This window comes from Melospiza georgiana, chromosome 2 (genome assembly GCF_028018845.1).
Source record: "Melospiza georgiana isolate bMelGeo1 chromosome 2, bMelGeo1.pri, whole genome shotgun sequence".
In the NCBI taxonomy this organism is placed as follows: domain Eukaryota; kingdom Metazoa; phylum Chordata; class Aves; order Passeriformes; family Passerellidae; genus Melospiza; species Melospiza georgiana.
Genome location: NC_080431.1, coordinates 27,150,261 through 27,176,170, shown reverse-complemented (window position 1 = coordinate 27,176,170; position 25,910 = coordinate 27,150,261). Strand labels below are relative to the sequence as shown.

The 25,910-nt window shown below is 39.9% G+C and overlaps 1 protein-coding gene across 1 annotated transcript; it reads left to right on the top strand.

Moving 5' to 3' along the window:
• The first annotated feature begins 551 nt into the window (after positions 1–551).
• LOC131097099 (arylsulfatase D-like) lies at positions 552–14,512 on the top strand. The gene is made up of 11 exons (XM_058045814.1): positions 552–634; positions 2,482–2,531; positions 3,048–3,197; positions 5,097–5,218; positions 6,643–6,765; positions 9,840–10,263; positions 10,996–11,132; positions 12,356–12,490; positions 12,869–13,031; positions 13,323–13,444; positions 14,142–14,512. The coding sequence occupies exons 2-11, from the start codon at positions 2,506–2,508 to the stop codon at positions 14,510–14,512; spliced, it is 1,773 nt and encodes a 590-aa protein (XP_057901797.1). The 5' UTR covers positions 552–634; positions 2,482–2,505.
• Positions 14,513–25,910: the final 11,398 nt, after the last annotated feature.

The following is a 25,910-nucleotide window of genomic DNA, read 5'->3' as shown; positions in this document are numbered from 1 at the left end:
AAGTGAAGCTGAATGACTCATTTTCTGAAAAAGAAATTTCAAGCCTCTTAACAACATTTCCTCCCCACCCTAGAACTATTTGTCCCAGCATGTGCAGAGACAACCACCACACTGCAGCATGCACTCAGGGTGGCCATAAAGAGAAGAAATTAGCTCAAATTCTATTTCTACAACAAAGAAGTGCTGCTCCGTAGCTACAGCGATTTTCTCTTTTCCTTGGTGGAAGTGAGGAAATGTTTATTGGGAACTATTATTTATAGCACCTTTCACAGGAATGTCTCAGACTTGAAGGAGATTATTCCCCGAGAGACTGGTGGTTAGGCAGAAAGGATTTTAGCTGCCTCTGTGGCGCTCCCCAGGCAGACCCTCACTCCCTGCGTGAATGTCAGAGTTGTGCAAACAGCAGGGGGAGGTGCAGCTGGAGCCTCCATGAGAAGCCAGAGCATGCAGCTGCTTGGAAGCTCTGGCGCAGCGTGCTTTTCCTGCGGTGAGCTGTGGGACGTGCGGCCAGGGCACATTTCGGGCCTGCCTTCAGAAACGCCGCGCAGCAGCAGCTCTCCTCGGGCTGAAAAAAATCGGGATCATTTTAAGTCACCAGTCCATCAGCTGCCTGCTTTGAACACAACTCGACCAGGTACTGTATCCCTCCCTTTCTATGTTGGGAAATACACAGCAAAATGTTAATGGCTATTTGGAATTTTTTTTTTTCCTTCTGTAGATAAAAATATCTCAAGGGAGTTTTTAAAATACTTTTCGCTTTAGAACAACATTTTTGTCATACAAGGCTATGTACAAAGTCAGAGCTGCAGGCTATGTGTTTACGAGTCTGGGTTCGCTTTTATCGGTATCAAGTCTACAAAATAGGAATCTTTAAAAGAAATTTTCACAGACTGAATAGCACTGAATTAAGTGGTATTAACTGTGTGACTTTTCATTGAGTGTTGCTAAGCTGACATCACAAATATGTACTGTTTTCAAGAAAACTGCATATGAGTATGTCTAAAACAAGTATTTCCTCTTAAGAGATTTTTAGTGTCTTGTAAGTATTTTGTTAGAAAGGTAAAGACTGATTATAAACTTTGAATCAATAAAGGAAAGAAATGGATAAAATATGAAAGATATGCAAGCTGTTCCCCCCAGGACTATTAAAACAGATGAAGAAGGGAACAAAAACTAAATTACTTTAGGGGAGGGATTAACAACGGGGAGGGAGGAAGGAGTTTTGCTTTAAGCCAAATTCAGTTCAGAGAGCAGAGGGGAATGTTTGCTTGTGATTTCTCTGCCTGGGCTCCCATCACCTTTCACTGAGGAAATGACTTGACAGGGATAACACCAGTCAGTAAAACAAATCAATAGCTGTTTTCTGTATATTGCCTGCTGTTTTACAGGAGCTTCTGGGGACGTTCAGCCTTGAGCTCCAGCTGTGCTTTAAATCTGAGCTTCTCTACTGTGTGGCAACCAACTGCACAATTAAATCTGATTATGTCCAACTCCCTTTTACTTCAACTGTTTTAGAGGCTTATAGGATATAAATGTTAGAGATGGCTGAGGTGTTCTCTTGTACTTTTCCTATAACTGCTTAGGATGCAGCAAAGGCACAAACTCATATGCAGGAAACTGAGTGTCTCTAGATAGCAATGCTGCCTCAGCTCTGCTGCTTGTAATATTTTGGATGCCAGTTTTCTAAGCACAGAAATATAATTTTTCCCACTGAAGCTTGTAGTATTGATGGATAAAATGCAAGAACTATGAATATTGACTAAACTGCTTAATACATAATTTCTGGAAAACAAAAATAAATATGAAAAAACCACAATTCATAAAACTGAGGTGCTTGGGACAGTTGAGCCAGGAGTGGGATAAATTTCAAAGCAGTCTATTTTAAAGCTTTAGAATGAAGCTCACTCAACCCCTACTTCAAAGTCTTCAAATAGTTTAATCTCACTGTCCTGACAGTGAAAGAAATCCCCTAGAGAAACCTCTTCCTTCTCAGAGTTAAGTAACAAGAGGTCATGAATTCTTCCAAGAAATTACAATTGTTGGAAAATGATGACTAGAATTTCTACAACTAAAAATTCCTCTTACAAGCCTGAAAAGAAACTTAGCATATTATGTGAAAAAGCACAATGCTGCAATTGTCTGTGGTTATAGAAATGTAAGTTATATTGAAGACTGGATTTTAAAGCACTATTTTTTTCCTTTCTGAACACTAAATATTTTTATATGGATGATTCATGTAAGAAAATTGAATTATTTCACTATTTTGAAATATTTTGCTATTGGCCTAGCAATAAAAATAACATTAATGCCTTTACTCTTCTTCATTTGGGGTCTGATCTGAGGTGCGCTGGAGTAAATAAAACTGAATGCTAACAGGCTTTGAGTAAGTTTTTAATACATTTTTATTGCAGAATATTAAATATATGCAAGCTATTGCTACTAGGAAGACATAACTATGACAGAGTACTCTTGGTTTTGCAGGATTTGAACACTCCAAATGCAGAAATGATTTGGCAACTAACATTTCATTGGTAAGAAAGTTGAGTTACTGTTGTATCATACTTAGATCTAAAGTGAGTGAAGGTTAATAATGATGCAATACTGTGTTATAAAAGAGTAGCATTGTTTCTCTCACAATGTGATTTTTAGGTTTTTTTCTTGTTATTTACTTTTTCACTACCCAAAGATCCCAGTCCAGGCAAAAACCATGTCAGAGGAAGTTGATCCCATTCTCAGCTTCCCAAAACAACCCTTTATAAACATCCAAAGCCATGAAGCAAAATCACTTGCATTCCATCTGCTGCATGTAAATTCCCACGTGAGACTGCTCACAGGAAACTTGGAAACAATCAGGAAGGGAGATTTTTTGTAGTTATAGTTCTGACATTTTCCTCTTCATTACCTCAGTTTGGGTAAATGATGAACACTTAGTGTCTGGACAGAGGGGTCTGGTCTGCAGCCAAGCTCACAATGGAGGGTCTCTGAACCTGTGCAGGGGAGTGGTAAATGGCCAGGTCACTGGCTTCTTTCACTCTTCTGTGTTTCAGGTCACCCCTGGTTGCACCCCTGATTTTTGGTCTGCTTCTGCAAGCACCGTTCACCCATCCTTCCACCATCACACAGCCAAACTTTGTCCTGCTGCTGGCTGATGATCTCGGCATAGGGGATGTAGGCTGCTATGGGAATGACACTATCAGGTAAGGAAACTGACCCTAAGGGTGAACAGAGCTGGTGTGATATTTATTGTAAGCCTGAAACCCTCTGCCCAGCATTGTCTCACAGCCTGGAGGGCATTCCCAGGGCCAGCTCTGCTGTGTGGAGCTGCTTTACTGTGGGAATATGACAATCATTCTTGTGTATTCTTGACTGCCTAACACTTTAGAAACAGCTATACCCAAAGGTAGAAATTGTCCCCTCTTCCAATACACAGGCCTGATTACCTCATTTTAATTCTATGTTACAATTTTTTTCCCAGTCTCACCTCAAAATTAGTTTAATGACTGCAATGAGCAATGTTACCAGGAAATATTTCTCTTTTCAGCTTCAAGGACATAAAATTTGCCTTCTCTTTGAAAATTGTGTCACAGTACTGCCTGATGGCTTGTAACATGTATGAACAAAATGAAATTTGCTACAATCACTCCCCTCATCCAGCAAAGTTCTTGGAATCTTACCCTGAAAGGCTTCAGTCAGCAAGTTCCTGACAGGCAGCTGGTGATCACAGGGAGCAAAGCCAGGCCTCCACAGCATCATCCCCAAGGCATGGATTTTCTTTTTACATTCAGGGCGTACTAGCAGGGTGACAAGCATCTGGGCTCTCTTAGCAACAGGTTCTCTGAAATGCAAAAAATGGCAGCATTTTGAAACAGCAGTTTGGGAGCACCCAGTGCTCCTTTGAGGAAGAATATTTATCAGCTAACTGGGATGGCAATTGTGCTGAAGGGTGGAACTTCACCAACTGCTTTGCCCAGTTATCCTGGACTGCACCTCTGGTGAAAGGCTGTAGAGAACAAGAAATGCTGCAGATGTTGTTTCCTGGCAGCTGTCTTTGGGGGAGAAATCCATAACAAGTACAAAGCAACAAAACATCCAGGATCTTTCAAAATTCTAATGAAGGTTTTGCCTTCTTATGAACACTATTGAACTGATAATCGCAAAAACAAAATTGTAAAACTGAAGCTCAATCTAGTCTAAAATACAAGTAGGCACACCTTGAATTGGAAGAGGGGGATATTGTATTCTGAAATGTAAGATATTGCCTTGTCTGTAACTAGCGTGCTAGGCAAGCTTGTGTATGTTGGTTGCCAGTTGTTTGCAAAACACCCTCCTCACACCTACTTACTGATGTGTGGCTTAATTCATGCTGCCCTGAGAGATTGCCACACAGTGTGAAAACATGCAGGATTCCTTTCCCTTTTTCTCCTTCTCCCTTGATACAAATGTCATGAGAAGCACCCTGTTAGCTTCCTTATCAGTACTGCAAGTCATGGAGCATCTTGTCTAGTCAAGCACTGTCACCCTGTGGCAACCCAGTTACCATGACACTGATACACTGAGGCTGATACACAGCTCTGTAAGAAGATAGTGTAGGAAAAGCTCTGGGGGAATGAAAGGTCTTTGCTGTCAGGGTGGTGAGGCATCGGAACATGCTGTCCGGAGAAGCTCTGTGGATACCCCATCCTTGGAAGTGTTCCAGGCCAGGTTGGATGGGGCTCTGAGCAACCTCATCTAGTGGAAAGTGTTCCTGCCCATGGCAGGGGGGGGGGTTGGGATTTTGTGATTTTTAAGGTCCCTTCCAGCCCAAACCATTCTACAATTCTATGATTTCTGCAAGACTCTTCATAGGACAAGGAAAAAAAAAAAAAAGAAAAAAAAGAAAAAGGTTATCTCAAAATTAATCCAGATACTGATTTTTAATGAAGAAAGAAAAAGAGAAATATTTTCCCATCACTTGAGAAAATTTAAATAAATTACAAAAATATTTCCTGGCCATCTTCAAATAGAACAAACTTCTGAAAATAAAGATAAGTGTATAATTCCTTATTCCCTTGAAAGACTCTCTGGTTGATATCTGGTGGCACTGGTTGCATTTTCAGGACCCCGAACATTGATGGCCTGGCCAAGGAAGGAGTGAAGCTGACCCAGCACATCGCTGCAGCCCCGCTCTGCACGCCCAGCAGAGCAGCTTTCCTCACTGGCAGATACCCCCTCCGATCAGGTTTGCCTTGCAAAGCCTCCCCCCTGCAAACATTGCTCCATTGATGGAGAGAACAGTCTCATACAAGGGGCACAGAAGAAATGAGGGCGTGCAAACAGAGGTTTTGCTCCATCCTCACTGAGACACATGAGGTGTCAAACAGGCTTTGAGGTGGCTTCTCTATTTGTAGGGTATTTGTGAGCTGCTCTGGGGGGAAGCAGAGCAGAGAAGCTCTGCAGAGCATCTTGGTCTCCCCCAAAGCACAATTTTGGCTGCCTTTTGATGCTCTGTGGTACGGATTGCAGTGAGAATGGAGTTAGAGCAAACTGTTACATTCAAAAAAGTCATTATGTAAAGCAGGAAGAATAGTAACAACACACTTAGAAAGCACTAGTTAAATTAATTTCTGTCAGAGGTGACTCATCATCAGATGTCAGAAGCAGCTCAGCCCTGCAGGGAGCAGAGTAGACCTGTGCAGATGTGCAGATGTGTGCCCATTCCCTCCAGTCAGGGTGCAGAATGAGTCATTCATGGGAAAGCTTCTTTACGTATCTGTCAAAATTAATCTGTCCTAGGAGATAACAGTTTGACAGCAATATTATTTTTCCCAATTGTGTTTTTGAAGAAAAAACACTACCCTGTCAAACTGCATCCCTGAGATGAAGAGGTATGAAAAACAAATAGCTCTACATGTTTCTAACAGCAACCCTCAAATGCCTGTTCTATTGCAAATTATCTTCGGAGCCTTCATTCCTGAGGCATTTTGAAGCTGATATGTCATCCTGCTTTTATCATGACAGCTCCACTGAGACTGGGAGTTTGAAAACAGTAGTAGTTTGAAAGGGCTTGTACAGACCCTTTCCCATTGTAACAGCAGGGCCAGAGATGTTCAGGGCTACAATGACAGACTGAACTTTATATAGCGCTGTATGATGGGGTTATGCCAGGATAAAATACTAAATGGTAGGGTGTAAACCTGCAGGTGAAGAGGAGATAGCCACTCTGTGGGGCTCAGATACCAGCCATGCCACTGTGCAAGGAAAGCCTGAGCTCCCTGGCAGCCCTCAGTGAGCTGGAGTCTGAGGCTGACAGGGGGCTGAAGTCTCCTTGTGCTCCTCCCTGCCCTCACATTCACACAAAGGAAGGGCATTGCATACAGCCCAGGTGCCACTGTGACATAGAAAATCTCCTATACAATCATGTAATTTCAAATGAAATGAAGTTAAAGTCTCAATATAAGATACAAAGATGAAAGAATAGGCACTATGGTGGGTCTTAGCTCTGTCTTAATATCATCTAGGGTCCTAGATTCATTTTCCCAAACAAACAGCATTAGGAAAAATGTTAACACTACCATTTCAATGAAATCAGGAAACAAAAATGTATGTTGGGTAAAAGCACTCAACCCTTTAAACTGACTCAGATTGTTTTTATTGCATTTTTAGGGATGGATGCTGTAAATGATTACCGTGTTATTTTTTGGAATGCCGGCTCAGGAGGGCTTCCTCCAAACGAAACCACATTTGCCAAAATACTGCAGCACCAAGGCTACAGCACAGGACTGATAGGTATGGGGGCACTCCTCTCCTAAAGATCCTCTTGCATGTGTTTCATCTCACTCAAACCATTTGTTTTAGTTAGTAACTGCTCATACTGCTCATACTTCAGTTGTAATATTTTTATTTTCTGATTAAGAATAATATGTGAATAGAAACTCTGACCAAAAAGTACCTCTCATAAAAGAACAAGCATATGATAAAGAGGGCAATTTTACCCTTGACCCACTTTCAAACACAGCTGTGGTTGTTAAAATACATAACAGAAAATTGTATTAATTCATGAATATTATTATTCCAGGTATAAAATACTTATTCCAATACTATTTCATTTTTTAAAAGTAAAAATATGAGTGTCATTTAAATATGCATGATGATGTTTTATACACTTCAGAGCAGATTCACACAAAAGGGAACAGCTGCTACTTAAAACATCAGAGACAGTTCATGGTGTCACAAGATTGGGCCTTTCAGAAACAAACAAAGCAATTATTTTTTTTCTTCAGTCACAGCATGTCACTGTAGCTCACCAATATTTCAGTACAGCCCAAAACCACTGCCTTCTTCAGCATCAATGTGAATTTGATTTTACTTTATATTTTATAGCTCTATTTTTTTTTTTTAGTTCAGTTGTAACTTTTGGTCATGATCTTGTTCCAAATAATTATATGTCTTAGATGTGTCACATAGTTCCACAGACTGATAAAGTACAAACGTTCCTGGCTGATTTATCAGCTATTTGCCCTACTTCAACTGAGCATGTAAAATGTCAAAATCCCAAATCTGTATCTGGCACATAAAAATATTAGCTGCACAAACCAACTGAATTTATTAATGAAACTTCCTGCAGAAATAGATTTATATTAATTCAACAGAATAAATCTCAACCACGCCAGACAAAACTAAAAGAAGCCCTCTGAGCAATTCAAACTCTGCATTACTGAAGTTCCATCTCCTGTTAGTTTTGTAGTGATATTACTTTAGTTTAAATCAGCTCACAGAGCAGACTGTGCATCTTGGTTTCAGCATGCTATCACTAGCAGAACAATCAAATTTGTCTCCACTCTCCCCAGGGAATTGCCCTGAGGCAGGAGTCCTGCAGCTCGCCTCCCAGAAGCAAAACGAGGAGACATTTTCCCTGTGGGCATCTCAGCTAAAAATCTCACCACAGGTGCCAAAAGCATCACTTAGATTAACCAGATTGACAGATCCTGATTAATTGCACCGTGGGGGATGATGGAAAGCACCAGTGATAGGTGACACACAGAATACCACAAGAATTTTACATTCAAGTCAGGAAGCAAAAAAATCTTAACACAATATCTACTCATGTCACCACAGCTGAATGAGCACTAAGTAGTCTCACCTGAATTGTTTGTGATTGTTTTGCCCTGAGCACAACCAGTTTAATTGCAAAGTTAAATCCTATTAATAACCTGCAGCCTGAGGTGATAATGAGATTTTTTGTTGGGAAATGCTTTGAAGGTTCTTTGCAGTCAGAAAACTAATGCTGTATAAGTAATGCCCTCAGAGATTAATTTATCTTAATTATACACTTAGTTTAGCTGCTGCAGATTTGATTCTTTTCTAGCATGTCAGAAACCTTTATTGACCTCAGCTGGAGATTTAAGTGTTGAAGTGCATCTGAATTCCAACAATACTTTAGCTGCACCTGTATTTATGACCTATGCATTTAAGTATTGATTACAAACCTGTTTCAGTCTACAGCTGGCTCTAAATATGTCAGGAGGCAAACTGAGTAGAGATTTTAGCTCAAAGCAATTCATCCACCTACTCTAGAACTTTCATTCTTTCTTTCTATTTACAGCCAAGAAACAGTAATTTTTCTCCCCAGGGGCAGTTTTTCTGCTCCTATTGTAATGCACTGCAATTCTATTGAAACCCACTCAGAGCTGGCTGCTATTACATGTACTGATAACATACTGAACCATTTATTGAGGATAACTTCATCCTGGAAGTGCACAGTTCCTCTCTCTACAGTAAGAATTAGTTCTTGAGTAAAGTTCTTAATGTCCATTTTGATCTGACATCCAAGATCTGCAAAAAATGCCATTAAGCCTCTGGTGAGTGGTAGATTTTGTTCACTCAATTCAAGCATTCTCAAACCTCAGTGTTTGCACAAAAAGAGCCAATTTACAATGTCACTACATAAGTGCCTAACCAGGCTGTTTGAATAAGCTGGAGGGGAAGCAAAAGTAAGGTTTTGATGTGCCATTCATGAAAGTAGTTGGTATGTTCATAATGAAGAAAAAATTGTGTTGTAAAAGGACAAGAGATGTTCCTTCTAATGAATGAGGAGTTCAGTATTTAAAAGAAGTAGGCTTTCACTCTTTAAATTTTGATTAAATCCAAATAAATGGCAAAATATTTATAAAACAAAGTCTGTTATTCTCAGCCAGTAGGTAGAGATATAATGATCATCAAAGTTACTTACAAATATACAGCTTCATGAGAAGTCCTGATCTCTTGAGCTCAAGTTTTTCTGGATCCAGTGGTTTGTCTGGCAAGCAGTTAGATGAACTGCTAGTTACCTACTCTGTCCATATCTCCCCTTAACAATCTGGCACCAACACAGAGTCTTGCCATAGTCCTGACACCAAGCGCTTCAAAACCTCCCAGGAACAAGTCTGCATAGCACCTGGAAGGTAAAGGGACAACAAAATAAAGTTATTTTCCCCTATGCTTACAAAAGGACAGCTTTCTTCTGTTTGATACTTGACAGGTCTCCAGGAAGGCCATACATTTTTGCTCAGTTTGAAATTTTTCTCAATTCCTAGTTGTCTTTATATGTTTGGGGTTTTTTTTTTTTTTAATGCTTGATTGAAGCTACAGGGCGTGAATATATATACAGAGCACAAAAAAATGTGTTGAAAATTTATAAATTGTAGAGGTTTACTTTAGTCAATCCCATTATATAACTGCATACTTGGTATATTTCTGTGTAGGATAAAGCAGTTATCACAAGCAGAAAACAACCAACCACATTTTGCAAAATGTTTTGTGTAAGGAAAAGTCCATTCTATTAAAATATTATCTTTTTATATTTTAATAACCTCTGTTGTCAGGGAAGTGGCATCAAGGTGTTAACTGTGAATCCCGCAATGACCACTGCCATCACCCTCTAAAACATGGATTTGACTACTTCTATGGGATGCCTTTAACACTAATAAGTGACTGTCAGCCAACAGAAACACCAGAGATGGACAGAGCCTTCAGGAGGAAACTCTGGCTTTCCACTCAGATGATTGGGCTGATTACACTCACTGCTGTCCTTGGGAGACTGACTGGCCTGGTTTCAGTCCCCTGGAGAACACTGACCTGCCTTGCTGCGTTCAGTCTCCTGTTCTTCATATCCTGGTTCTCAAGCTATGGATTTGTGCGCTACTGGAACTGCATTATGATGAGAAACCATGGAATTACTGAGCAGCCAATGGTGACAGACAGAACTACGTCCCTTATCTTGAGAGAGTCCATTTCATTTATTGAAAGGTGAAGACTTCCTTTGTCCACAAATTTTCTGGTTCTTTTGCAACTTTCTGGATATTTTGCAACCTGTAAACATCACTTTCCTCTTTCATGTCTTTATAAGTTTTTATAGTTTTTACAGTATTATGTAGGATTATAAGTACTGTTATTTTTATTAAATTTAAATAATATAAATAGACATATAATGTAATTTAAAAAAAAAAGCTGCTGCTTAAGGACACCCCTTATTCCTAACTTCACTAAAGCTGAATAATACTTGCCAACTTCCATGGGTTGTATTGAATATTTCTAGGCTACATCTAAGAAATATGTATACCTATCAATGAGAGCAGCATTGCAGCTTTAAGAAGGAATAGCAGGTGATGTCAGAAATGTGTGTGGGCCAGGGAAGGAGAAGCAGAGCTGTGATGTTGCCTTATCATTTGGACTGATAAGTGTCAGGAGATGAACCTGCTGCCTTCACTTCAATAGCACAGTGGTGCTTTGAAGTAGCAGGAAGTGGAACTTCAATCTGGAAATTTTCTATCTATGATTCAGGGTAGAAAAAGGATATTTTATACAGACCCAAAATTATTCTAAGGGATCCTAATCACTGGGTTAGAGTATCTTACAAAGTAAGGTGTTTCTGAAGGGACTGTTGAAATATCTATACAAAAATAATACCATTTTCACTACAACTGATCTGCATTGAGGGCCTTCCTCCCTGATAACACAGTGTTGATTTCTGTTTTGTAGAAATAAGCACAAGCCTTTCCTCCTCTTTCTTTCCTTTTTGCATTCCCACACCCCTCTCCTCACCACAGAGAAGTTTCTTGGGAGGAGCAGACATGGTTTATATGGAGATAATGTAGAGGAGATGGACTGGATGGTGGGTAAGTCAACAAGACATATAACAATGTCTCCAACTATCAAATACATAGGTCTAAACAAAAAGTTTTTATTAAAAAAGCAAGGAAGATTATTAAAAGCATGTAAAAAAAAAATCATAAGCATTTAATGAACATCTGGCAATCTTGTGTGAGTGCTGTTGACTTATAGAGTTGGTTTTTTACTTTCTTTAGTCTTGGGCTAAATGTTCACTCTTTTTTTTTTTCGTCAAGTGTTTACCACTTTTAACCATGTTCCCTTAGCTCCTGTCAAGGAGCTCTCCTGCTCTTCTTACTAAATATGTGATAATTATTTCATTTTCTATGATTAGTAAGGCCCAGGTCAATTCAGCCTCTTGTGGTAATTTCTAAGCAGGACATGATAGAAAGTGATAAAATCAATAAGCAAATTAATTTTAGATGAAAAACAGCAGGTTATTTATTTGTGACTGCTGCATTAGGCAGAATACTGGATATTTTTCAGCCATCATCATAAATTCAGAAAGGTTCATCAGTGTTCTCCAGTATGCCCCCCACAATAAGATTCATGTTATTTTTCAGGCTGCTTTTCTGGAGGGGAAGGAGAAATATTTAGCATTCAGCCATGATGGACAAAAAGTATCCACATTTGCAAAAGAGAGAAAAGTCAGGAACACATACAGGAAGAATTTGGTTTCAAACCTGTCAAACGTTTACCTACTGCAAATATAATTAAGAATGTCAAAAACAGCTCAAGAATTTTAAATTTAAAGGCACCTCATTATTAATGCATATTATATCCCTGCAGTAATGTAATGCAAATCTTAACTGTGGTCTAGAAACATAAAATAAGGGTAACATTATGTTTTTCCATATTTTTCATGATGGCCACTACTGATGCAGACACTAACTTTTAGATCATCATTTCTTTCCGTATTTTTACAGTACATGGTATTTGTTTTTGCCCTTGACAAAAAAAGCCACAGGCTTTTTATCTGTGACTGTGGTTCTTGCACCCCCTGTTAAAATAACAATAATAAAGTAGTGGTGACAACGCAGCACAAATTTTCTGTGGTTTTAGAGACAATGAAATCATAACAAAAAATATCAATATTAAAAATCTTAAACAATGAGCAACCTTATGTAGGCAAGAAATTACACTGGTAAATGTTTGCAAGTCAGAGGTTAAAATTTAAGTAGTATGAGGGATATTTTTGCTTTTTAATATACACATATTCTTGCATTTACAGGCCAGGTTCTTGATGCTATTGACAAGGAGGGATTGAGAGAAACTACACTAGTTTATTTTGCCTCTGACCATGGTGGATGGCTGGAAAGACAAGAAGGTGGAAGGCAGCTGGGTGGCTGGAATGGAATATACAAAGGTAAGAGCTATTAGGGACAGTGACAACCCAGCAACAACTAGTAAAGAAATTATGGCGCCCCTAAGGCTTCAGTAAGATTATACACTCAAGGGGTAACACTGGTTTATTACCAAGAAGCAAATATGTCTCTTTCTAATTAGGCATGTAAGAATGGAGTAAATTCTAACCTGGGCAGGTGTCCTTTGTAAGCATGAATTCTGAGATTGCCGGGTTCTAGTCTACTGAACATATTTTCACTACTGCTCAGTAGGAGCTTAGCAGCAAAAACAAGAGAGTAAAGAAGGCTCATCAAGGTAACATGATAATGCAATAAAATTTGTGCAAAAATTACTTTAAATCAAACTTATTTTTTTGATTTTTCTTTTTATTTAATGAAAGGTGGAAAAGCTATGGGAGGCTGGGAAGGAGGAATCCGTGTCCCAGGGATATTTAGATGGCCAGGAGTGTTACCTGCAGGCACAGTTATTGATGAACCTACAAGCCTTATGGATATTTATCCTACAGTAGTTCATTTGGCTGGAGGGGAAGTTCCTCAGGACAGGTACAAACAAATGCATCTTTATTCCTCCTGCTTTCCCAAAAGTGTGGAAAATCTAGCTTGGGAACACATTCTAAGAGCTTGATGCTTTCTTTTTCAGTCCTGTTCATTTTTTAGACAGATCAATATCTATGAGTTCAGTCACCTCTTCTCTGCCTCAGAGATTCAGCCCCTACCTGCCATCACCTGCAATCCCCTTTCTTGTCCGGAGCTGCCAGCTGCAGGGAGAGGTGTGCAGAGGGAGCAGAGCCCTGTGCAGCTCACCCCAGCCCTGTGGTGTGTTTCTCATGCCAGGGTGATGGACGGCCGGGACCTGCTGCCCTTGCTGCGTGGAGCGGCGGCGCACTCGGAGCACGAGTTCCTGTTCCATTACTGCGGCGTGCACTTGCACGCCGTGCGCTGGCACCAGAAGCACAGTGAGTACACTGCTTCGTCACAGACATACATCTTTTATGAAAAATCCTTTTGATAGGATCTTTTTCTTCTGAGAAGCTGAGAGGCCTCAGAAACAAAATGTAAACAATGATTATCTGCTGCTGTGGAATGCAACAGGTGCATCTTTGATTGGTCTCATGTGATTGTTTTTCATTAATGGCCAACCACAGTCCAACTGTCTCAGACTCGCTGGTCAGTCGCGAGATCTTATTATCATTCCATTCCTTTCCTTGCTAGCCTTCTGATGAAATTTTTTTTTCTATTCTTTTATGATAATTTTAATATATAATTTTCTTTTAATATAATATATATCATAAAATAATAACTCAGCCTTCTGAAACATGGAGTCAAGATTCTCCTCTCTTCCCTCGTCCTGGGACCCCTGCAAACACCACCACACATCTTCTCTCAAAGAATAATGTTCACTCTACAGGAGGGCACATTTTTCTAACACAATATTGTTCTGGGATTCCATCTTCCCAAGTACTTCGGGTGTAACTTGGCAAAGAACTTACTGGCATTGCCGGTATTGTACAGCAACAGGAGAAATTACTGCATTAGCTAGTAAGTGTAGAGCTGAAGTGCATCCAGAAATGAACTCTAGAAAAACATTCACTCTTCCTTGTTGTAACTGACATTGTTATAACCAGCCTTCTGTGATCCTTTCTTTCCTGCCAGCTGGAGCAGTTTGGAAGGCTCATTACATGACTCCCATTTTCAGTCCTCCTGGAGCTGGGGCTTGTTATGACAGAGGATTTTGCCAATGCTCTGGGGAAGGAGTGGCCCATCATGAGCCTCCACTGCTGTTTGAGCTCTCACAAGACCCTTCTGAAGCCAAACCTCTCTCGGCTGACACGGAGCCCCTCTTTGACACCGTCATAAGGAAGATTGGCAGAGCCGTAGAGGAGCATCGCCGGACCCTGACTCCAGTGCCAGAGCAGCTCTCTGTGTCCAACGTGGTGTGGAAACCGTGGCTGCAGCCTTGCTGTGGGACGTTCCCGTTCTGTTGGTGTGATAAGGAAGGTGATAATAAACTTGCTGACCTATAAAGGAGAGAACCTGATACTTTCTCAAAAATGTATTTAGATTAAGAGTGTTTCCTTTGGGGGTGTTGAGCCCATGGATCATTTTTTTCCCTAAATTGAGCCTTTATAAAATAATTGTTCCAGTCAATGGCACAGTATTTAGTAGAGGTATCTTTAAGCTGGATACTCTCAGGGAGGGCTCAAGACAGATGACCCAAAGACCATGTTTTAATGAGCATCTGCTGACAAGTGAATGAATAGTTCAAATGCACTGAAGCAGGCCAAGATTAGAGTTGTACAAGTAATGATTCTGAATGTATGTTCAGAAGCTTTCCTTTGGGTTTTTGCACTCAATTTCTAAGTGATTCCTGGACTGAGTTCTCCCTTAATTTTGTTATCCTTATCTCCCTTTGGTTATCCTGGCAATGCATAAGGTGACCCTATAATAGATTTTTGCAGACTACTGCTTCCAAAATCATTAGAAAATAGTCTTGCCTGCAGTTCCTCAGAAAATCTTTCTTAGGAGAGGATTTCTTCTTCCCTGGTAGCTAGTGACTCCAGCAGCAGTGATGATGACAGCTGATTGTCCTGGGCAAGGTGTAGAGCTTGGAAATGTGACAACCTGGGCAGTGGCTGTCTGAGCTCTGTGAGAAGGGTGGGACTCTTCTGGTTGGAGTCAGCCTCTTTTCATGGAAAGGAAATAAAGGAAAGGATTGTTCTTTTCCCTTTGCCTCCAGCTCCCTAAACAGCACTGGCAAGGGCCTTTTGACATTGAAGGCCACAGCAGTGCCACACTGATAACCACCAGTTCTGTGACAGGATTGCACAAGATACCCTGATCTAAGTCGTAAGTGTTTCCTGCTGACAAGTAATATGTTCAGAAAATATCCTTTGAAAGATGGCAAACCATAATTATGAAAACAAGCAATAATTTTCTATGGAAAAAAAAATGGAGAATTAAGGTATTTTTTTTGCTTCACAAGTTACATTTTCACTCCAAAGAGCTAGAATTACTTGGGTCAATCTCTTTGCTTTTGTGCTTTTTTTTTGCTGCAGTTCTTTTCTTCTTGGTGCTAGAATAGTTGTTTCTAATTAAGCGGCCTTGCAGGTAATGCTTTTCTTTGTAGGGCTGTAAATACATCTGCTCACATAAACATGTTTACACTGCTATATCAGAATAGTTACACATCTGAGAACATAATTTGCCCATTTGTTTTACTTCACTGTTTTTAATTATTCTTTAACTTCTGTGCTAGGACCAATTTATCTTATTCATCTTACTTGGTAAACATTTGGTTTATTTTGGTTTTATTTCCTGTCTTGCTTCCCACAATTCAGTCCCCAGGAAATCTGCAGGTAAACAAAGCCCTAGAGCTTAAAAGCAAAATATTTTTTTTATGCTGTGACTTCATGCATTTCACATGTTATAATTCAATCAGATGCTCCATCAGTGCTATTGATGAGAAACTTGCTTAGTCTTATTGTGAAAAATTCAAGACATTTGCTAAATCCATCACTTTCACATGTTCTGATTGCTGCTACTTCCTCCATTGTTAGAAATATCTGGGTTTTTTCCTCATTTGAGTGCATTCTGTTTAACTGGTTCTTTCTTGGTGAGATTTAAAGGTCTTTTCATATTCAAAATTAATTGTTTTCTTTAGCTGAAATTACTGCAATCAGACTGGAATTTTTCAGTTTTCTCAGTCATTTTCCAGGATATCACTTCCATTCTCAAACCAGTTTAGTATGTGGGATTTTATATCCTCTCAATTCTTCAACATCTTTAGGAATGTACAGGTGCAATATCTGTGAATATGAGCAAACTAGGTTTTTTTCTGCTGAAATACTTCACAGCACTGTAGGATATGTATATCCATTAGGATCAGGGAGTACTGGAAAACATCTGAGCTAGGATTTGTCCTGCACACAGGTGCCAGCACATGAAAGCACAGTGATCATCCCCTGCTGGTCTCCAGAGTGCTACGGGATCAACAACCATTCAGGGGAGAAAGCACATTACACTTGGAGTGATGTCAGGCAATGATAAAGGCTCCCTTGACAATAACATACTTGGAAACTCTCTGGCAAATACTAATCAGCTTGCTCATATATTTGCTCACATTTCTTTTTCTTTTTCCTGCAAGACTCATGGGCTACTATTTCAGTGCAAATAATTCGGTAAGACTGACTTTTTCTGCTTAGTCACAGCAGGGTTTTCATCTCATTGATTTATGCTGATCATAGCCTAAGATGACGTAGATAGTGTTCAAGACAGGACTTCAAGACCATCTTACAAAACTCGTAAGATCTAAATTTGGGTACTGAAAATGTTTTCAAACACAGTAGAAAGCAATATTTGAGCAGGAAAATCAAGCTGTTAAAAACATAATTACCTCCTTTCATTTGAAAATTGGACATGAAATATTTGTCTGTTTTACTGAAAGGAGATCTGTGAAGAACAAGGAAAAAAAAGAATTCATTCTGTAAGTAGTATTGTTGTATTTGATCTTTTATGGTTTGTTTTTACATAAGTACAATATTTTTAAGCTGGTTTTGAACTTTCCTGGACCCACACTGGTCAAGTGCTTCAGCTTGACTTCAGCACTTAATCATCAAAAAGATCACAGTTTTCAGTATTTCAAGCTAAGCCTCTGTGGACACCATGATAGAATATTCTGATAATTTGTCAGGCTTAATTAATAGTTTTGTCCCTGGACATGCAGGTTGATATCAGTGATGTCTACACTTGAACACTGTCTCAAAACAAGACTGTCTGTGCTGCTAAATAGCATTGCAGGGGCAAACCAAAATATCAGTAATCAATGGCAGTACCTGGAAATGTCAAAATCAGGATTATAAATTTCAAAACTCACACAGCATCTGTCAGTACCATAAAACCGAAGGGACAAAACGTTGCCTCATAATTTCCACAGCGTGTCATAACATCACATGTGTTTTACAAAGAAACTATTAAAGTTATTATTGTAAATTACTAGTAATTTATAAAGAACAAGCACTTAACTTGTCCTGTTTTTCAGGATTTCACTTCAGTTTACATTGTTTTGTCACTGGAGCTTCACTATTTTTTTCTTGCACACTTTAGCATCCTTCAGAGTTTGTTGATAGTTTTTGTTATAAGGGAATTTACTACTCTCAGCAGAAGACTGGGATACTTGCAAAATTCAAACATGAGCCTGTTATAGAGTTGACTTTCTACTATTAGGCAGTTCATTTATTTCTTACTGCTACAATTAGTGAATTATTTGTAACAAATTTGCAAGTAGTTTTTAAAATAGATGTTCAATCTATATGAAAGAAGTTCAGAAATCAAGAAAAACTGTTAATAACCAGGAGACAATACATAAATTGATTTATTTCACTCCTTTTCATTCTTTCTCTGGAGGCCAAACTAAAGATGCAGGTAACAAAGAGTGATTTAAAAGCATCACATCACCTTACTATGCTTCTGATTGTGGTAGATGGTCAGAGACACAAGATGGAGGAGCCTTTCTAGCAGGACAGGGTGAATTTCCACAGATGTGAGAGTTGGACATGGTGTGATCAGATCTGCCCCGGAGTAAAAGGGCCAAACCCAAACGCCTACTTTCTTCGCCAGGTCTTTGCACAGTGGATCCTTCCCTTGAGTCGTGGTTTGTAATCCAGGAATTTTCTGCTGCCTCCTGAATTGTACCATTTCTACCTAGTTTTTCCAAGTCCCTCAAAAAAAACAAAAATTGTCTTCATATATCTGAAGCTTTCCTTTAATATCTTCTCCTTAATGCATGCAAGCATCCTACTCTCAACAGCAGAGCTTGAACCTCATTCCTTGCATCCTCATTTTTTTGCCCCTTTTCCTAGCTACCAATTACGTTTTTGGGCAGAAGTTTTTAGTGAAAATATTGCAGTAACTACTGTTATATCCTGATACTATTTAGGACCCTAATGCTCCCCTTGATTTCTGTACACCACACCCACCAATGATGCTGTGAACATCATTGTAAATATCAAGGGCTAGTTAGTAAAGTCTGTTTTTGCCTTCTTGCCATAGTGGTTTTTATTAATAGTAAAATTGGCCTTTGAGCAAGAGTATGTCTGCAACAAGAATCTCTCTCCTGTTTTCTGCCTTTCTTTGAATAAAGCCCTTATTCAGTGTATTACAGCATAACACCTTTATACTCTCTTCTTAAACCAGTATAAGCACACACAGCCAGGAAAAAGAGGGGTCCAGCACCCCCGTGGGACTGAGAAGATGCACGGCAAGGCAGCCTGTGCAGCCACACGTGTGTTAGTGCTGGCACAGGAGAGAGCTCCCAGAGAGAGGAGCTATAATAACATCAGAGGGAATTAGCGCGGCTGCCAGGACTGGTGTGCGCACACCAACGTGACAAGGCAGTGATGGATTTCCTTTGATCCCAAGGGAGCTGGTTGGCTCATTCTGCATCGGGCTGGGCTCTCCCATTTCCATCCACAGGGTGGTTCTCCCCACGGTGTGCTGTGGCTGACAGTCTCCCTGCCTGAGATACAAGAGCTTTCCCTCAGCTGCTGCTCAAGCTCTTGTTTGCCTTGGCAGTAACAGCAGCTGGATGTCCAGCATCTGCTTCAGAACAATTCTTCCCTACTCAACACGTCCCAGGGGAAGGCAGGGAAGCCCTCCCTGCAGCAGGCAGGATGAAGTAAATGCCTTTGCCCACTTTTTTAAACAAGACTGACACCTGCCAATTACTCTGATGAAATGAGGCGTGATTTTGATAACCCTTCCTTGGAAGCAAAGATCAGAAAGTCTGAGGTGAGGAGAGAAGTGAGAACAAAGCTCCTGCAGTGAGTGAGCACAGAGTAAGTAAAAGACTGGGGGGTTGTTTGGGTTTCTTTTTGTTTTCCCCCTCCTCTTTTTGGTTGGATGGTTTTATTCTGTTAAAAAAAAAAAAAAAAACCAAACCAAACCCAAAAAAATACCCCCTCCCCCTAAAACCCCACCCTCGCCTATGTTTTTGGAGACAACTTCTTTTTTTCCTTCTTTCAACAGAGCTGAGCCATCTTTGGCAAAAGGGGAATTTGCCATCAATTGCTGCCGAGCCCTGGGCCCCTGGGGCTTGGGGTGGGAGTGAACCAAAGCTTCCCGAGGCAAATTCCATTGCACTTCCCATGGGACAGTGCTGGGAAGTTGAGCTGGAACAGCGAGCTCTGCCAGCAGAGCTGTGCTCTTTTGGGGGGATGGCCTCAGCCTCTTAATGCCATCCTCCTCTGCCAAGCTCTCAGCCTCCACCTGCCGGTGGAGCTGGTCCAGAAGGTCGAAAAAAGTGAAAAAAATGTGTGATCAGGGTTGCACCAGTGAGTGATAGGGAGAATCAGCCTAGTATAATAATTAACAAGCTGCACGTTCTTTCCCTTCTAAGTGTTTCAAACCAAACTCCAGTTTTTGGAGGTTGTTATTATTATTATTATTATCATCATCATTTCATAGGGATAGACACAAAGCATGATTTACCACTGGTTTGCTTCCCTGTGTTCTTCACTCTTCCTCTAGCAGCCCTGCCCCTAGTTGCTGCTCTTTTAATCTCATTCCTCTGCCCTCTTTCCTTCTCTGATTTTCCAGCTGTGCCCTGCTCTTGTCCTAGATGCAAGGAATGTTGTGTTCCTGGGTGAGTAGCTTGAAGCCAAAAGGCCCAATTAGGAAATTTAGAACCAGGGACTGCTAATCATAATGTGAAAAAGCTCGAGGTAATTTGCAGCCTGAGGCCAGACCATCCCTTACTGCTGTTGCTCTGAAGGCAGGGTGCAGCCATAATAAATTTAAAAATTTGGGTAACTTGCCATGAGAGTGTTACTAACTGAAAATGCACAAAGCTAAGCGGTAATAAAATCAATACAAGAGAGCAAGGATTGGTATTTTCCAGGCCACTAAAAACTGTATCCCCCTAGTCAGCACTATTGAAGCAGGTTCCCTGAGAGGGCAGAATAGAAAGGTGAAAAAAACAGAAGCTACTGATGATCTCCTGCTTTTGGCATCCTTGCAAGGGCATCCCTTGTATTTTGGTTGATGAGCAGCACCTGTTTCTGGCTCACCAGCTGCAAGCACTGAGAAACTGGCTGTGCTCACACCATCTGGGAGCTTTTAATGTCTCTCTCTGTCTTTCCCCACTTGTTGCCTCTTCTCTTCTGAACATCTGTATACCTAAAAGCTATGGAAGAAAAGGGGTCAACTGGGTGGAACACTATGTGGCATATAGTATGCTGAATGTGCTTCCTACAGAGCCATAATGTAATATGAAATTAACATTTGTAGTTACATTTTAATATACTGTTTACTGAGCTGAAGCTGTTCTGTAGCATGCTTTTGTACAAGGTGCAAAGCAAGCATTTATTTTCAGCCAACAGCTAAGCAGAGAGAGACTTTTGTGCATCACCAGTAAATATTTCTATATATGTAATAATTGCAATTCACTTTTTTAATATTTAAATAAGTGTTAAACAATTTGGAGTTTTACTCTTGAGTTTTGCAGCAGTGTGCTAATTATTTCTTTTGTTATCTGAAGTTAGACAAAGAAAACTAGAAGGTAAATTCTTTTGCTGTGTGTAAATACAGTCATTTAGCTTAATTAACAAGGATTAATTTCTAATTTTTCTGCTGGAGTTGGAGCTCTCTCAGCATTTTTAAGAATGAGAAGTTCCTTTCACTCTGGTGGATTCTCAGTGAGCGGTGGCAGTGCCAGGCTTTTGGGGATGATGGTGAAACATGGGACATGCCTGGCTTCAATAAATATTTTGCTAACAAGGAGATATTTTTAAAGCAGAGGTTTGGGTTTTTTTATTCTCTGTAAGTTTATCTCTATTTTTTTCTTCACTTCAACACATCAAGAATGATTGATTCTAATCAAGGAATGCATTCAAGAAGTGAAATAGAGGATGGGAGAATTACTAAGCTAATTTTGGAGAAGGGACTATTTTTCTAGCAGTTTCAGTCTTGAAGCTTGCTTTCTGTAAAGCAAAGCTGAGAAAAGAAGCCCAGACCAGAGCCTAGATGAGGCTGCTGGCTGGAGAAAGTTGTCATCAATCCATGTTGAGTTAGGTCCCCTTGCTTTGGCCCCCTAATAAACTAAGCAAAACTTTTTTGGCTAAATCTCTTCAAGTGACTGTTGAGGCAGCTGCAGGCTTTGTGGCATTACTGGCAAGTAGAATGAATGTTATTGGAAGTTGATTCATTTATGGTTGAAAAGTTTGGAGAAAGAAATGGTAGAGCAGTCATAAGTAGTAACAGCTGCTGAAAAGGATAAGTTTTGGATAAGGTTTGCAGATAATCAAAATTATTTAAAGCCAGTGTGTCCACACAAAATTTGCTGGCCAATTTTTGCTGTTTGGGCCTCTCTGGGATTTGGTCTCATTTTGCAGAAATGTTTAGGCTGGATTGTAGAGTCCTCTGATCTCTTATGTGGAGGTGCCAGATTTAATAACTGATGCTCTGCACTTCTGGCTGTACCTTTAAAATACTTTCCTGGACAGCCTGTTTCAATGCTGTAGAACCCTTGCTCTGAAGAAATTTTTCCTAATATCCTGTCTAAACCTCCACTGGCACAACTTGAAGTCATTTCCCCTTGTTCTGTCACTTCTTATTTGGGAAAAGAGACTGACTACTCCTTCACTCCAACCTCCTTTCAGTTAGCTGTAGAAAGCAATAAGATCTCCTTTGTAAAAAGTTAGAAGGATTGATTGAATTTCGTTTTAACCTCTGACATCATGCTGGTGACTGTGCCCAATCTGTTGCTTTCTATAAGTTTAATTATTTTCAGGATTGCATTGCTACATTGCAAAGCCATTGCTGCCATTCTCTTCACGTTGGCAAGTTTCCGGCTCCTTCCTGAATGCATTTGTTTGTACGTAGACAAATTAAAATTATGTTGTTTGAATTGGCCCACCTGGGGTTTTTTTCCTAAGAACTCTGGATTCAAATGAATCAGTTTTCCTGATGCTTCATTTGCTTTAAGTTTTTGTGGTTCCTTTCTTTATCACCATTTAGGAAATGAAACTGTATTAAAAATTGTGTCATTTTTTCCCCCCACCTTTTTTTAAATCATACCCTGGCTGTGAGCGCCAGAGAACTCAAATTGTCTTTTCCTTTGTACAAGCGCTCACAGAGCTAGTCTGAGGTGTAAGGCTCTTGCACAGGTACAGCTTCCCTGTGAAATCTTGAAGGACCAGATTTCTTGAATAGAAGAATGCTATAATTTGTAATGCTGTCACTCTCTAGATGCACACTGAATACAGCAGTGTCAACTTAGAATGTTGTTGTAAGGAAAGCATAAGCATCAATTTTTATAGTTTAGTAGGGTTTCTTCAATGTCTGATTGCCTGTGCCAATGGCTTCTGATCTGAGCTCCAGATCATTGTTAATAAGGCTCTGTGAGCTCAGTTACTGTGCAAGTCCATAATGAGTCTTGTAAACAGAAGTTTCATAATAGTTGCCTGTATTTTTCTGATGTTTTGCACTTATCTGATTCATTAAGCAGATGTTGTACAATCCCTCAGTAATACTAGCTGCCAAGATTTTTTTTCTTTGAGTGTTTTCATGTTTTTAAGCAGTGAGATCTGTTTCTTGAGTGGAAGTCTCTGGCTGTGCCTCTATCATAATTTCCGGAAATAGCATTCTTGGGAATTTTGAAAAGCTTTACACATGTATGTATCATATATATGTTTTATACTCTTTCTTTCCTTGTTGCTTTCAAAGTTTATTGGTGTTTAGTAACAGAATATACTCACCAGTCTTTCTCCGTGGATTGCTGAAAAATAATCAGTTGGAGCTCTAAGCATGGTTATTTTATAGTGCACAGTAGTGCTACATAACAGCTTAGAATATGGACTTGGAACAGTAAGCAGTATGTTACCTCAGGTGAAATTTGTCCTTGACCCTATCTTAATCCACAAGCAGGATCACCACAGGATACACAGCATTTAATACCATGAGAAAATAAAGTGCTGGGATGAGGCTGAAGACATAGGTAAAAGCAGATTCAATGGTTTGCATCTTTTTTTCTTTTAAATATGAGACAGGCAGGGACGGAGAGCATTCCTCTTGTCCCCATCTTGGAGGGAAGAATGCCTGAGTGGCTCAAAGGGGCTTTCAGGGACTGCTTATTTCCAAGGTCCTTTTAGAGACCTTCCCCCTGCCACTCTACCTAAATGTATTAGTGCTCTGAAAGGATTCATTGTGCCACTGTAATTCCCTGCTACTCTTAAGAGATATAAGACTGGCAAACAGATTTTTTTTTCCCAACATCTGAGATAGAAGTGATCTTATGAAATTTTGTGTGTGTCATATCAGTATTTATGTTCACCACTCTACATTCACTCAGAAAGCTTGTCAAAGGGAGAAGGAGCTGAATGAATGCTAGTGTTTGATTTTAGTGCTCAGACATGTGTAAAAAGCCAGAAAAGAAGCAACAACGTAAAACACACAGTGACTCAAAAAAAAAGTGTTTCCTGCCAGAGAATTTGTTGCCTGTTTACAGCAGGGAGTAAACAGCAGCATTCTGTGCTCAGGTGCAGTGAAAAATTGGTTAGCTGAAGGGAAGGAAATACTGCTTGGCTCAAGCTGCAGAGATAAAAATCATCCCCCTTTCTCCTTTGGTGTTACTTATTTACTTTACTTTTTTTTTGTTAGAAAAAGTGTTTGTTTAACATTTAATTCTGTGGAATACAATAAGTAATCAGGGCTGGTAACTCTGTGCTAGGTCAGTAACCTAGTGGTAAGAAACAGAAAGTGAGGTCTTTGCTTCCCAATAGAGTTTTGCTAGCAGGGAAAAATGTGAAGGTGTGGGATATATATATATATATATATTTATTTTTTTTGGGGGGGGGGGTGGAGGGGGCAGGGGCAGTGCAGTTTGTTTCACTTTGCATTTTTAAGTCATGTCAGCAGCAGTATGGGCCCATCTTCAGTAGTGAACACATGGTGTGAAAGATGTAAATAGTCAAAGAAAAGTTTAGTCATAATTTGGATGAAAGCCAGTGAAAGTTAATACTTGTACTATTGGCAGTTTTTAAAGAGCTGCCATTCCCAAAGCATGATGTAATTTTTGAGAAATATTACTTTTTCAAGTCTGCACCAGAAGCATCACAAGCTGTTAAGCAGTCATAGAAAATAAGTATTACAGTCAAATAGATGTGAATAACAGTAGCCCAATGTCACAACATAAAAATAACTGTGCATAGTCATAAGTGCAAGTAGGTAAAAAAATAAAAAACTGTCTCCATCCCTGGTTATCCCTGCCAGTAGATTATATGAATCTGATAGTTTTAACTGCTTCATCTTTCCATTTCACTAATTCCTACTGATTTCTCTAGAACACAGTCCTAAATTCAGCAATTGCTGTATTCAAGTAGCACAGAGAACCAAAATGTCAGCAAATAAATAAGGCTACCCCAAGTAATTGCTCAAGACCTTCTGAATTGTAAAATGTATTACAGCAGATCTAAGATCTGAAAGAAGGGGATGGATAGTAAACACTAGAAATTAACACATCTTCAGCACAGGTATGCCTACCTTTCTAGAAAATGCGATGAAAACAGAAAAAACAACATCCCAGAAGAAAAGGAGGACAAGCTAGTCCTGTTATCTCATTTGGAAGGCTGGAAAAGCTGTGTGGGAGAAACAAAGCCATTTGTAGTGTATTTTGTTACTATATCATCTCTTCTGAAGCACTGAAATAGAGCAGAGACAGACTTTATACAGAATTTCTCAGAATCAACCAGAAAGGAAATGGAGAAGAGGCAGTAGCCATGCTGTGCTAATATTTGAACAGTGAGGACTTTGTACTTTGCCTGGAATTCATGAAAACCTGCATAGCTGTTCCCGTCTGATGGCTGTTTCGGTTTACTGGCTGTTGCTGACAGGGATCCCAGTGTGTCCACGCTGGAGAGAGGGGAAGGGAGAACAGGAAGATCAGGAGCCAATTCCTGCCCACTTTCACCCCCACACCTTTTAGAGAATCAGGACTGCTCAGCACATCCAGGAGCAAGAGGGATTTCGGAGCAAGAATAACTCAGAAGAGGGTTTGTTTTCCACGTTGTTAAAAGGGGCTGGCCTTTTTTATTAGTCCTGATGATCATTTTATTGTGGTTTACTGGCTTACAGAGGGGATTGCTGTCTGATGAATTATTGGATTTCTGTAAGAGATTGCTGATTTTTATAGGCTGCTGTTAGGTTGGGTTTTCTCATTTAATAGCTAAGGAAACTGGACAAGCCCTAGGGTCCAGTAGTGGGTTCATCACAGAGAGAATCAGAGAGAGTTCTGCTTTCAGAAGAAATCAAACCCTAAAAGAAATGTGAATATGAATATTTAAATTGTGGTTTTTTTAGTAAGTGTGGTCATTCTTGTAGTCCTTCAGTAAGAGAAGTGCACCTAAAATGGCTTTGCAGTAAATCAGATGG